Here is a 12,334-nt window from a genome sequence, read left to right on the forward strand (position 1 = left end):
AGGAACGTTGATCTGGAGGAACGTTGATCTGAAGGAACGTTGATCTGAAGGAACGTTGATCTGAAGTGCCTGGACAGAAAGTTTCCTGAGATGTTAAAACAGAGACAGAATCATGTTGACCGTTTCACCTGATGCTGTTTTTGCTAATCCAACATGGAGGGGGACGCGTCGCTCAGCTTTGAGTGGTTTCATACTAAATGTGCTGCTTACATCAAAAGAGACAACAGAGATTTAATCACATCAGACTCAGTTCAGGTTTTATATCTATAAATCTCTCTCTGCTCTCTCCAGATGTTCCTCCTGTGTGTTAACCTGCAGCTAAAACCTTTTTCTTCCCAGTGTCTGAGCCAAGTGAAGCAGAGATGGTCTGAGATTTAACTTGTCTTATCCACCACATGATGAGACTTTCTGGGTCTGGGTCACTTTGGTGGAATAGCGTTTTGACGGCTACATGCTAAAGCTAGCTAAACCCTCACAAGGCAAAATCAGACTGAAAAGTGAGACTTTCAGCTGCTTTCCTTCACCATAACTTGCTAGTATTTTACCAAACCCGGTTGCTAAGGGTAACGGCGGGCTAGTCAGAGTAAGAATGCTGGTCAGAACTGGAGCAGAAGTTTTAATGTCCATCTGAATTTGAGTTTTGATGAAAGCAGTTGTTCTGTGCTGTTATTGACTGGTTTCCCTCAGAGCTCTTTTAAACCATTTGTTGCTTGCTGGTTTGTTAGGTTTCCTCCTGTCTTTCTAATCTTTCATGGTGTTGCGTACTGATGCCTCCTTCCCATTTAACAATCCGTGCCGCGTTGTTTCAGCTGCTGTGTTCTCTGTCTGCACCAAGAGCTAAAACCCAAAAACAGAAAGCAGAGAGAGGATTAAATATTCCCTGCAGTTGGTATAAAGCATATTTATGATTTCATAGAGAAAGAAAAACCAGAGATGAACCCGGATGGAGTCAGCCTGTCCTCCAACGCCCCAAAATAAAAACAAAATAACTTCAACTAAATCTCTGAAAATCAGCATCTTAACCAGATAAATTTAAACTAACGTTATGAGGACACACTAAGGATAAATGCTCTAATACACTTTGACCTTTAACCTTAGACTTTAGGTTCAGGATTATTGTAAGAAGCAAAATGCTCCAGACTGAGTAAACGGTTCTGGGCGTGTTGCGCTGCTGGACCTGGGTCTGTTCTGGCCTTTTGTCCGGCCGTCAGCCGGATTGAACGCAGGTCCCTCTGCTGCTCTGCTCCCAGTGAACTCTGCCTCCTTCACCCCGATAAGCTGGGATCTGGTGAGGAGCAGAGCAGAGGAACGGATTCCTGTGTGTTTGTGTGAGCCGGAGACGGGCCGGGAAAAGGAGCAGAGAGAAATCTGGGTTGCGTTGAATGTTTGGAATGTTGAGGCTTTTGGCTTCAGTTCGTTCTGACGAAGGAGGAGGAGGAGGAAGAGGAGGGAGGAGGAGGAGGAGGAGGACGAAGAGAAGGGAGGAGGAGGAAGAGGAGGGAGGAGGAGGAAGAAGGAGGAAGAGGAGGAAGGAGGAGGGGCGCGAGGACGAGGAAGCCTAACCCTAACAGACAAAGGAGATAAGAAGAGAAGAGTGAAGAAGGAAAGGAGAAAAAACTCTGGAAAATGTTGAGCAAACAGAGAAACTGTGTTAATTAACCAGAACCAGAGTTATTTTAGGTGATTACTGCAGCAGGGCGGCTGAAGTCGATCCATAAATCATCTGAAGCAGCTGAAAGAAATGTTTTAAACCTGGAGACTTTAATAATCTTAATAGAATGAATGTTGTTCTTGTTGTTCAGGTTCTGGTTCCTTCATCAGTTCATAGAAACTGAACAGAAGTTTGGTTTCATTCATCGCAGGAAGTCAAACCGTTTAACGTCTGACTTGTTCTGGGTTGAAGTGGGTTCTGGACCAACCGAAGCCGTTGGTTCTGGTTTGTCCCGGGTTCTGCTCACAGCCCGGCCCGTTTGCTGCTGGTTTCCTGTCAGCACAGTAAAGCTACCGGAGCCTGTAAGGAACATTTACAGCGAGCCTTCACCATGTTCATGTTTACTGTCTGGTTTTACTGAAGTATTTTATTTATCTGGGCACCAAACGTCGTCTGACTTTATTCAGGGATTAGAGATGAAATGGACCAGTTTGTGTCTGAAACGTCAGTCATGTTCAGTAAATTATGGTTTTTCTTTCAGTTTGTTTTCCTTGTTTTGTTGGGAGGATTCATGAAGGTGAACGTGTTGCTGAGTTAAATGTCAGCAGATAGAGTCAGGAATCAAAATGTTCCTTCATCCCAAATCGTCACTGTTTTCATCAGAAGTGTCCAGGATTTCAGCCTAAATAAATAATCTGCTGCCTGGTTGTTGGTTTGGGGAAAATAACGGATAAATCTTCATGTTTTTAAGGCTCCACCTCAGAACATGATGCACACCAAGCCGAACCTGCAGAGGTTCTGCTGCATGTTTAACCAGAGCCAAACTGTAGGGGTGTAATACCACGAGCTGCCAGGCGTGGCGCTGTTTCAGGCCTGGTCTTGCCCCTCACTGAAGCAGCAACATGCTGAGATACATTCTTATTATTTCTTTTATGGCTCCTAGAGGAGTTTTATTTCCCGCTGTGGAAAGTATGCTTCAAATTATTTAAAAATGTTTGAGATGATGTTTTGTTTGCAGATGTTTGGTCACCTCATCTGGATCCGGTTTGTTTTCTGTCCCCCATGTCTTTCCCTCTGCTGTCATGTGATTTGAGCTGCAGAGATGAGCAACGGTGCAGGAATCTGAGCTCCAGCCAGAATATTACATAAAGCCGCTTCCTCTCCCTCGCTCTGCCTCCGGCTCGGCCTTTTCCTCTGGACCGAGTCCATAAAGTCACTTCCTGAGACCAACACGGACATTTCTGACTGAAATAAAGAGATTGTTCCAGGAGCTTTCAGGTCACCAGATATGTTCAGGTTCAGTTTTGTTGAATAAGCAGCAGAATAATCTGAGGCCTGACTGGAACCGACCCCAACATGTTGCTGCAGGTTTGGTTGTTGGGAGTTTCTGTGCTGAATGAGACGGAGGTGAACCTGGAATCTGGAACCTGGAACCTGGAACCTGAGCTGCAGCAGCTTTCAGGTCAAACATGCAGAGACTCAGTTTGACAGGATTAGAGACGTTAGTCAGAAGCTAAAGGGGTTTTATTTTTCAAGCTCATATTTTCAGCATGTTTATCATTTATAAATTCCACAGTTTCAAATTAATTTAGTTATCAAGATAAATATTTCATTTACAAATTTTATTGAACTCTAAACTACATTGTTAGTAAGGAAGATAAACATTTATCTCTGAGCTACTTGGTTTGCTAACTAAACATTTAGTTTAGAGCTAAATATTTAGCAAGTGAATCTGCATGTTAGCTAAACATGAAAGAATAAAATATTTCATAAAACTTTGATGAATTTTGGTCTTTAAAACCTCCATGTTTATTGGTAACGATGTGAAATGAATCCTCCGTTGCTGTTGCCTGCTTGTTGCAACAGAAACGATTCACATGTTTTGTTATATGTTTTATGTTTTGTTATAACTTTATGCTAATGTAATTTCCATTTTTTCCACTCATCAGTTAAATACAAAGTTTTTGTGTTTCTCCTCAGTCAAACTGATCCAGATGATTTTACCCGTCTGGTGGCTGAATTGGTTTGTTCCTCATTTACTTTGGTTTTTACGTTAAACTTTAGGATTTTGTCTGCATTGTTAAAATTCCATGCCAAGTTGAAAGAGTTTTGGTTGTTAAATTATGAAAGTTGTAATATCTGAGTGTCCAGAAACATTTTAATCAAAGTTCAGCTTCCTGCTCTTCTTCTTCCCTTCTTTGTTCTCTGGACTTTTCCTCCTTCCTTCGTTTCTTTCTGCCTGTTTTTCTTTTACTTCTTATCAGCTCAGCGTTCCTTCTTCCTGTCTTTGTGTCCGTCCCTCTCTCCCGGTCCGTCCAGCTGTGTTCCCTGGAGAGACGTCCGTCCCTCTGAAACGGCGCCTCGGCAGCAGAGAGGGGGATGTGATCAGAAGTGAAATGTGGAGCCTGACATGTTTCTGTTGTGTAACCTCAGTGAGCGCTGACATGATGAAATCACTCAGAAACCGTTGAGAGACGCTGACCTGCAGCAGCAGGAGACACTCAGAACCAAACAGTTCTGCTTGTCCTGGACCGGGTCTGACTGTAATTAAATAAAACCCGTCTGTCGCTGCGTGTCGTAAAAGGAATGTTGGATCTTTGTCTGAGATGTTCGAAGGCTGAAGAGTTTCTGCAGAACCCTGAACCCGTCTCAGCTCTGTGGGATTTTTATGTTTCTAAACGTTAAGGTCAGAAAATCCCACATCAGGATGAAACTTTCTGGATTACTGGTCACCGTGGCAACAAACACAAAACATGCTGAGGATGCACGGCTCACATCCTGCTCATTACTGGACGGATCATGGAAGCTAAGATTTTCTGTTTCTGTGAATTGACTTCATTAACTCCTGGTTCTGGTTCTGGTTCTGGTTAAAAGACAAATTAAAACTGTTCAGAGGAAAATTTCTCTCTAAAAACGTCAGAAAGTTTCCATAAGTAAAGCAAATGGTTCTAAAAGCTCTGCTTCAGTTCTGTTCTGTGTTCTGTAACTTCAGTCCAACCATCGTCTGTCACTGAATAACAATAAATATCTTTTATGTAACAGTCGAATGATTTTTCCTGTTTTCCTCTCAGAGATGTAGCACGCCTGCTGGTGTGACCGTTGGACCATCATGCACCTCTTCCTGCTGCTGATCCTTCAGCTTCCAGCAGCCATTGGACAGATCGATCCAGGTGAACACGCTGAGACAAGATGGCCGCCGTGACGTGGCCCAAACCCCCACGGTTCTGGAACCTCTGAGTAAAACGGCTCCGTGTGTGATTCTGTGTTCAGAACATTGTCGCTATGCGCTGGGCATGGAGGACGGACGGATCCCCGATGAGGACCTGACGGCGTCCAGCCGGTGGTACGAGACCACCGGGCCGCAGTACGGCAGGTCAGCCAGGCTTCATGGAGGCTGGAAGGAAAATCGCTTTATCATTTTTAATGTCGTTTTCTATCATCCCATTGAATAAAATGCAATGAACCTGAACACAAAAATAAAATGGTGGCTCTAGGAGAATCTGTTTTACTGTGAAAGGTTGTTGTGAATGTGATGGGGCAGCAGAACACAGTGGAGGTTCTGGGTTCGAATCCCAGCCTGGGTTCTTCCTACATGCCGTTTCAAATTAAACCTTTTTTACCAACATGTTTGACTCGCAGGCTGAACTCTGAGGACGGAGACGGAGCCTGGTGTCCTGAAGGGCAGCTGGAGCCTTCAGACTCTCAGTACCTGCAGGTTGGTTTCAAAAGGGTCAAAGGTCAATCTGAACAGCAGCTCTGCTCTGGCTCTACATGGTTTAGATGAGGTGGAGGCGGTGAGGAGTGGAAGGTGGAGCAGGAAGTGATGCTGAACGGTTTGAACTGACGCTCTGCTGCAGATCCACCTGCGCAGACTCACCTTCCTGACGCTGTTCGGGACTCAGGGTCGCTACGCCAGAGGTCTGGGGAAGGAGTTCGCCGCGCATTACCGCCTGAACTACAGCCGAGACGGACAGCTGTGGAAGTCCTGGAAGAACCGGCTGGGAAAGGAGGTGAGACCCGAATACGACAGAACCAAACAGCTGGAGCTGGACGGGATGGAGGGAACCAGTTCAGACTGGTTCACTGAGTCAGAACCAGGTTTTACTCTGTCAGTAAATTTTATTTTAGTTTTGTTTCCTTCATATTTGCTCTCAGGTCCTGGACGGAAACAAAGACACCTACGGCGTTTTCTCCAACGACCTGAAGCCTCCGATCATCGCGCGCTTCGTCCGCGTCATCCCCGTCACCAGGCTGTCCACCACCGTCTGCATGAGGGTGGAGCTGTACGGCTGTCCCTGGGACGGTACGCCGCACGCTGGGCTGAGACCCGTTTCAGATGTTGATCATGATGCAGCATGAAGCAGAACCTTCAGGTTTCTCCCTGCTGTCTGCAGACGGGCTGCTGTCCTACAGCGCTCCAGAGGGTCAGCTCATGGTGTCGCCTGGTAACCCGTCAGTAATCAGCCTCAACGACTCCACGTACGACGGCGTCCACGAGAAAAGGTCAGTATGTTTAAACACCAGCTGGTCCAGCTCCCCGGTTCCCTCCGACTGACGGCGTCGCTCCTAACAGGAAGCTGTCCGGAGGCCTGGGTCAGCTGACGGACGGCGTGACGGGGCGCGACGACTTCCTGGCAACCCGCCAGTACAACGTGTGGCAGGGATACGACTACCTGGGCTGGAGGAACGACACGCCGGGGACTCAGGGATATGTGGAGATGGAGTTTGTGTTCGACAGGCTGAGGAACTTCACCTCCATGAAGGTCTGCAGCTCAGCTCTCTTCTCATCTCACTCAGACATGCAGACGTTCTTTAAAACATCCACAGAGTTCACAGTTACACTGTCATGAAGAAAATCATCAAATAAATTCAAACATCAGACAAAACTGACCAGAGAAAACTCAGGAAGTTATCCTGACCTCACCAGCCCTGGGTGAAAAGTAATTCCTTCCCTCTTAAATTGTGAATTAACTGGGATTAACCACTTTCTCTGGTTGCATTTAACTAACCACAACCAGACCTACAGACCAGATGAGACACAAAGTCCCTGACATGTCAGTGTGGAGACATTACAGAGACTCTGAGGCTTTGGGACAAACATGATCCAAACATGGAGGAGACGAGAAAGACTGGAGAACCTTCCCAGGTCGGGCCGACCCACCAGAATCACTCCAACAGCTCATCAGTGACTCAGGAGGTCCAGAAAAAACCAGAACATTCAAAGCTTTAAAGGCCTCAGGGCCTCAGTTAGAGTGGAACTAAACCCTGCTGTGAGCGCGTGGCCCCGAACGCCCGAATGTGTGGACCCGACCCGTGGCCCAGAACCCGTGGCTCTCAACGCGTGGCCCTGAACCTGTGGCCCCGAACGCGTGGCCCAGAACCCGTGGCTTTCAACGCATGGCCCCGAACCCGTGGCCCCAGACGCGTGGCCCCGAATGCGTGGCGCCCGAACGCGTGGCCCCGAACGTGTGGCCCCGCCTCTAGAGAAATGTAAAAATATTTCACCACAGTGGGCGGAGCCAAGAGACTCCGAGGGGCGGAGCCAAGTGTGGGGCTGAACAGAGGGATGTGGTCTGACCCTCTTATTTTACAAAAAATAAGAGGGTCAAACTGTTCAGTGACTCTTGAACAGTTTGTCTTGAAACAGATATTTGTTTTTCCCACCATTGACTCATTTGTCCTCCTCTGTCTTTCTGTCCAACTCTTCACCGGTGTCCTGATGCAGGTTCACAGTAACAACATGTACACCCGCGGTGTGAAGATCTTCTCCTCCGTGTCCTGCTGGTTCAAACCTTCCCTCAGCTGGGAGCCGGAGCCCGTTTCCTTCTCCACCATTCTGGACGACAGGAACCCGAGCGCCCGTTACGTCACGGTGCCGCTGAGCCGCCGGGCCGCCAGGGCGCTCCGCTGCCGCTTCTACTACGCAGACGTCTGGATGATGTTCAGTGAGATCTCATTTCAGTCAGGTAAATATTCAGCCTGTCGGCATTCCTCAGGGCTGAGTGTTTGGTTCTCTGCTTTTTAGCAATTTACCACAAAGTCAAACTTTGTGCAGGTTGTAAGACATAAATAATGACCATGTTTTTGTTTACTAGAAGACATCGTCCTGCCAACACAACAGCCACTGATGGGGACGTCTGTTCCAGGTGGACATAGGGACATCACCATGACAACCGTACCAAAGACCGATAACACAGGTTAGACGTCATGTTCCTTTAGATTCCTTAGCTTCCTGCAGAAACCTTCATGTTCTCTCCGGTTCTCCTCAGCTGCTGCTCCGTCCGCCAGCAGCAGCTCCGACGAAGGGAACACGCCCATCCTGATTGGCTGCCTGGTGACCATCATCCTCCTGCTGGTCATCATCATCTTCCTCATCCTCTGGTGCCAGTGTGTCTGCAAGGTGCTGGAGAAGGTGCAAAGATAAAAAAAACAACATTTCTCTCTTGAACTGATCTTAGTTAGAATACAGATCCTGTGAATTGAAAAGTAAAAGTTTGTTTTTTCGGACCCAGGCTCCTCGTCAGATCCTGGATGAGGAGGTGACGGTCCGCCTGTCGTCCTGCAGCGACACCATAATCCTGCAGACGCCCCCGGTGCCGCCGCGGTCCCGGCATCCTCCAGCAGGTAGCGCTGTCACTGGGATGCCACAGAGGTTTACCTGTTCAGGTCTTAAGATTCAATACTCCTTCATCCCAACAAACATTCAGCGCTGAAGCCTCTTATGTTCTGAAGAGCCGGCAGCTGCTTCATGTCTTATCACAGAAAAACACAAGTTTTTTCCAGAAGAACACATTTTGACTGCTTGTAGGGATGAGATGAGACATAATTCATTTAGAGGTCATCAGAGGAAACATCTAGAGCTCAGATGGAGGAAACATTTGTCAGCAGAAGGCCAACAACACACAGTCTGTCAGGACAAACGGTTTTCCAGCTGCCGCCTCAAACCTTCCAGCACAAAGAGCAACACGATCCGGATCCGAAGCCCGACTCACTCAGGCTTCGTGCTTCTGTTTATCCAGGAAGTGATGCCAGTCTTAAGTACAGGAAGTCATGTTGGCTGCAGGGTGAAGCAGAGGTTTAGTCCCAGATATCTGAAGTCTGTTTGCATGTTCAGCTTCCTGTCAGAGAAACATGGACGTCAAACTGGGCCTCAGATTGACCAGTGGCATCGCTCTGAAATCCCACTGAGCCTCTAGAATCTGGATTTAGCATCAAGGCCGACTGATGACCTTTAGCATGTGAATGTCATTCATTCACCTATTGACATGAGTGAATGCTTAGTTTTCCCGTAACCCTGATTTGGTAGATTTCACCAAAGTTTATAAAACACTGGAACAGACAGATGATGGGCAATGCTAACTAAAAAGTTAGCTATGCTAACCTTAAAACACTAATCATAAACATTAGCTCGGCTAACGCTAAAGCACTACAACAACATGGTATTTGCAGAAGCTAACACTCAAATGCTAAATTCAAATGTGTTGAAAACATGTGTGCCAACATATGATATCGCCCTCAACAGTTCAGATTTGTTATTGCGCCTCAGGAAGTGATTCTTAGGAACAGAACTCCTGGTTTCAGTCCGATTGTTGTTGAGTTTTTCTAACCAGCTGACCTCAGCAGAGCTTCAGTCAGAAAGAGCAGCAGTGGATTTTAAAGTGTTTACTGCAGAACGATTCATTCTGGGTTTGGGATAAACGTCATTTGTTGCACCGTAGCTCAGGTAGAGAAAGTGAGGAGAGGAAACAGACGTAAGCAGTGTTCACCCACTTCAAAATAAGAGCATGAATATGAATGTTTAACTATTTGAAGGACTAATAAAACTCCAGCGTTGATGTCAGACTTCATTTGCTCATGTTGTATTTTTGCCCCCAGGCCCGACCAACACCGACCCCCACTATGAGAGGGTCTTCCTGCTGGACCCTCAGTACCAGAACCCGGCCGTCCTGAGGAACAAGCTGCCGGAGCTGTCGCAGAGCGCCGAGGCTTCAGGTAGACCAGATCCTAACTCACTTTGACCAACCCAAAGTGAATCCGCTCCATTTGGCAGAACCAGAACCTTTCTGTCTGCTGTAACTGGATCCCAGCTGGATGCTGATGGGATTTCTGTCCTCTGATGTTTTCCTGGTTTTTGGAAACATCATGAGCTACTAATTAGACTCATTTAAATAGTTTGCTTTCAAATAAAGGTTTGAATTTCCTGTTCATACCAGTAAAACTTTGGGTAATGTCCCTTTAATATTTCTACTCTGTAGACCAGAGAGGACAGATTATTCTTCTGTTCACTTTTCAATTAATTTTATTTTTAACTTATAATCTCTTCTGGTTTATTTTTTGATCATTTCTATTTTATTTGCGTGTTTTAGACTTTTAGCTTCCAGATCTGAAGGGTTTCTGTAAATCAGGGTTTCTGCTCCACTTTGCCCCCTGGTGGCCATTAGAAGCAGCTCACCCACCCAGCAGGGGAACATCTGGTTCACCTCCTTCACTTTTCTCAGACTTTCTGTCGGTTCTGTTTCTTCTTCTCGTCTGGATCTTCCTGCATGCTCATTCTCCTCTCCTCCTCCTGCAGCTCTCTGCCTCTTTCCGTGTCTCCTCTTCCTCCAGCGCTCTTCCTCGGTAACCCTCTCTATGACCTGCTGCTGCTGACTTCCTGTCGCCAGACGTCAGGATGGCTTGGTGGTAAGAGATGAAAGGTGTGACGAGTCGAGACGTTTATCAGGTGGAAGAGCAGAGCGGGGGTTCAGAGCTTTAACGCTCTGCTACGCTAACCTTCAAACAGCTCGGCTAACGCTAAAGCACTACAACAACATGGTACCTGGTACCTGCAAATCAACTCAAAGTTAAACAACTGAAAACAAAAGGCCAAAAATATAAAAAGTATTTTTGGGTATTCTGTAAAATATTAGTTAGTAGAACCATCTTCACTAGTACAGATACTTTAATAAAAAAAGTATTGATATTTCATACATTAGTTTAAGCATTTATTATCTTGTTACAACATAATTATTAGAATTTACTAATAATTACTCAACAACTTAATTAGATATCTGTGTAATAAAACTGCAACCTCTGTATTAATATCATATTAACTGAAATGTGATTAACTGGTTTTTACATTTATAATAATTTTGTTCTTCCCCATTACCATCTTATTATTGAAGTATTAGATTCTATTTTTGTCTTTACATAATAAAACTCTGTAAAAAAGATAGAAATATTATCTAAAATTGAGCCATAATTACATGTTTATATAATATTTTATATTTTTATAAATATGATATTATAATGTTATAATAAAATATTTTATATGTTTATAATATATATATATATATATATATATATATATATATATTTTTTCCCCAACAAATTTCAAGTTGCTATTTCATTTGGTGTGTTTTTCATTATGCATGTTAAAATAATAAATAATTTATCTAAAATGACCAACTTGTTTCACCATCCTTCTCTCTAAATCATATGGTGTCACATAATTATTACACCTTTACAATAATTTAGTCACTGACCTATCAATTGATTCTTATTATTGATTTAAGAATCAATAATAATAATAATAAATTGTGTTTATTGTTATGAACCTTTTACTCCTTTTTCAATCTTATCTCCAAGTTAAAATGACTTTAATTTGGTACTAAACTGTAGGTAGTTTGGTAATATATAATCCCTCAGTCATTTATTTAATCAAAATGCTTTATAGCTTTAATGTGTTCATATTGTCTTTTTAACTAAGCTGTAATTACTGCTTATTACTCTGTAACTACATGACGTCTGATCAGGATATATTTAGTGGTTCTTCTACCTTTTTCTCACATTATTTCTTTGTTGCTTTATATTCCTGCAAAGTTCATTGTGTTGCATATTTAATCTATTTTTTCCTGTCTAATCTCTGATTTTACTAATTCCTGGATATTTTTATACTGAAGTAAAATCTTCTTGTTTAGTCGTGATGATGATGATGATGGTGATGGTGATGATGAAGGCTGTGTGTCTGACAGCGTGCGGCGGCGGCTACGCCGAGCCGGACGTCACCCAGTGCACGCCTCACCAGTCCTTCAACAGCAACGCGCCGCACTACGCCGAGACGGACATCGTCCGGCTGCAGGGCGTCACCGGTAGCAACATGTACGCCGTCCCCGCCCTGACCGTCGACTCCCTCACCAGGAAGGACATCTCCGCCGCAGAGTTCCCGCGGCACCAGCTCATCTTCAGGGAGAAGCTGGGAGAGGGACAGTTTGGAGAGGTACGACACTGACCTGGTTTTTAGATTTATTTCTTTTCAGTGAATATTAATCAACATGTTAATTGTAATAAATTACGACTAACATGCAGAGCATTGTACATGGGCTATGATTCATCTGTTAATAAAGTTTATTTGCAGAACATATTTTACACTGAAAAATGAAAGAGAATCAGAAACTCGGCTCCTCTCTGCAGGTCCACCTGTGTGAGGCCGAGGGACTCCCAGAATTCCTTGGGGAAGGCTCGCCTCTTCCCGACAGAGACGGACGCTCGGTTCTGGTGGCGGTGAAGCAGCTGAGGGCCGACGCCACGAGCCAGGCCAGGTACGCAGAGAGAGGGACAGGGTCAGAGGTCAAACCCTGACCCTGCACACAGAGAGGGACGGGGTCAGAGGTCAAACACTGACCCTGCACACAGAGAGGGACA

At 45.1% G+C, this 12,334-nt stretch overlaps 1 protein-coding gene across 6 annotated transcripts in view; it reads left to right on the top strand.

Moving 5' to 3' along the window:
* ddr2l (discoidin domain receptor family, member 2, like) overlaps positions 1–12,334 on the top strand; it is a 21,825-nt gene that overhangs the window by 5,172 nt on the left and 4,319 nt on the right. Inside the window, exons 1-16 of one of the 6 annotated variants that reach the window (XM_008419487.2) lie at positions 12–255; positions 4,723–4,821; positions 4,922–5,024; positions 5,291–5,366; positions 5,509–5,661; positions 5,807–5,954; positions 6,046–6,154; positions 6,225–6,414; positions 7,377–7,617; positions 7,747–7,848; positions 7,921–8,063; positions 8,164–8,275; positions 9,527–9,643; positions 10,259–10,333; positions 11,665–11,909; positions 12,104–12,231. In XM_008419487.2, the coding sequence (XP_008417709.1) occupies positions 4,761–4,821; positions 4,922–5,024; positions 5,291–5,366; positions 5,509–5,661; positions 5,807–5,954; positions 6,046–6,154; positions 6,225–6,414; positions 7,377–7,617; positions 7,747–7,848; positions 7,921–8,063; positions 8,164–8,275; positions 9,527–9,643; positions 10,259–10,333; positions 11,665–11,909; positions 12,104–12,231 (2,003 nt within the window). In that variant the 5' untranslated portion in view covers positions 12–255; positions 4,723–4,760. Of the gene's footprint in view, positions 1–11; positions 256–1,516; positions 4,822–4,921; positions 5,025–5,290; positions 5,367–5,508; positions 5,662–5,806; positions 5,955–6,045; positions 6,155–6,224; positions 6,415–7,376; positions 7,618–7,746; positions 7,849–7,920; positions 8,064–8,163; positions 8,276–9,526; positions 9,644–10,258; positions 10,334–11,664; positions 11,910–12,103; positions 12,232–12,334 lie in introns of those variants that run through there. The other 5 variants (XM_008419485.2, XM_008419484.2, XM_008419486.2 and 2 more) reach the window with 5 other exon arrangements.

Source organism: Poecilia reticulata, linkage group LG9 (genome assembly GCF_000633615.1).
Source record: "Poecilia reticulata strain Guanapo linkage group LG9, Guppy_female_1.0+MT, whole genome shotgun sequence".
Classification (NCBI taxonomy): Eukaryota; Metazoa; Chordata; class Actinopteri; order Cyprinodontiformes; family Poeciliidae; genus Poecilia; species Poecilia reticulata.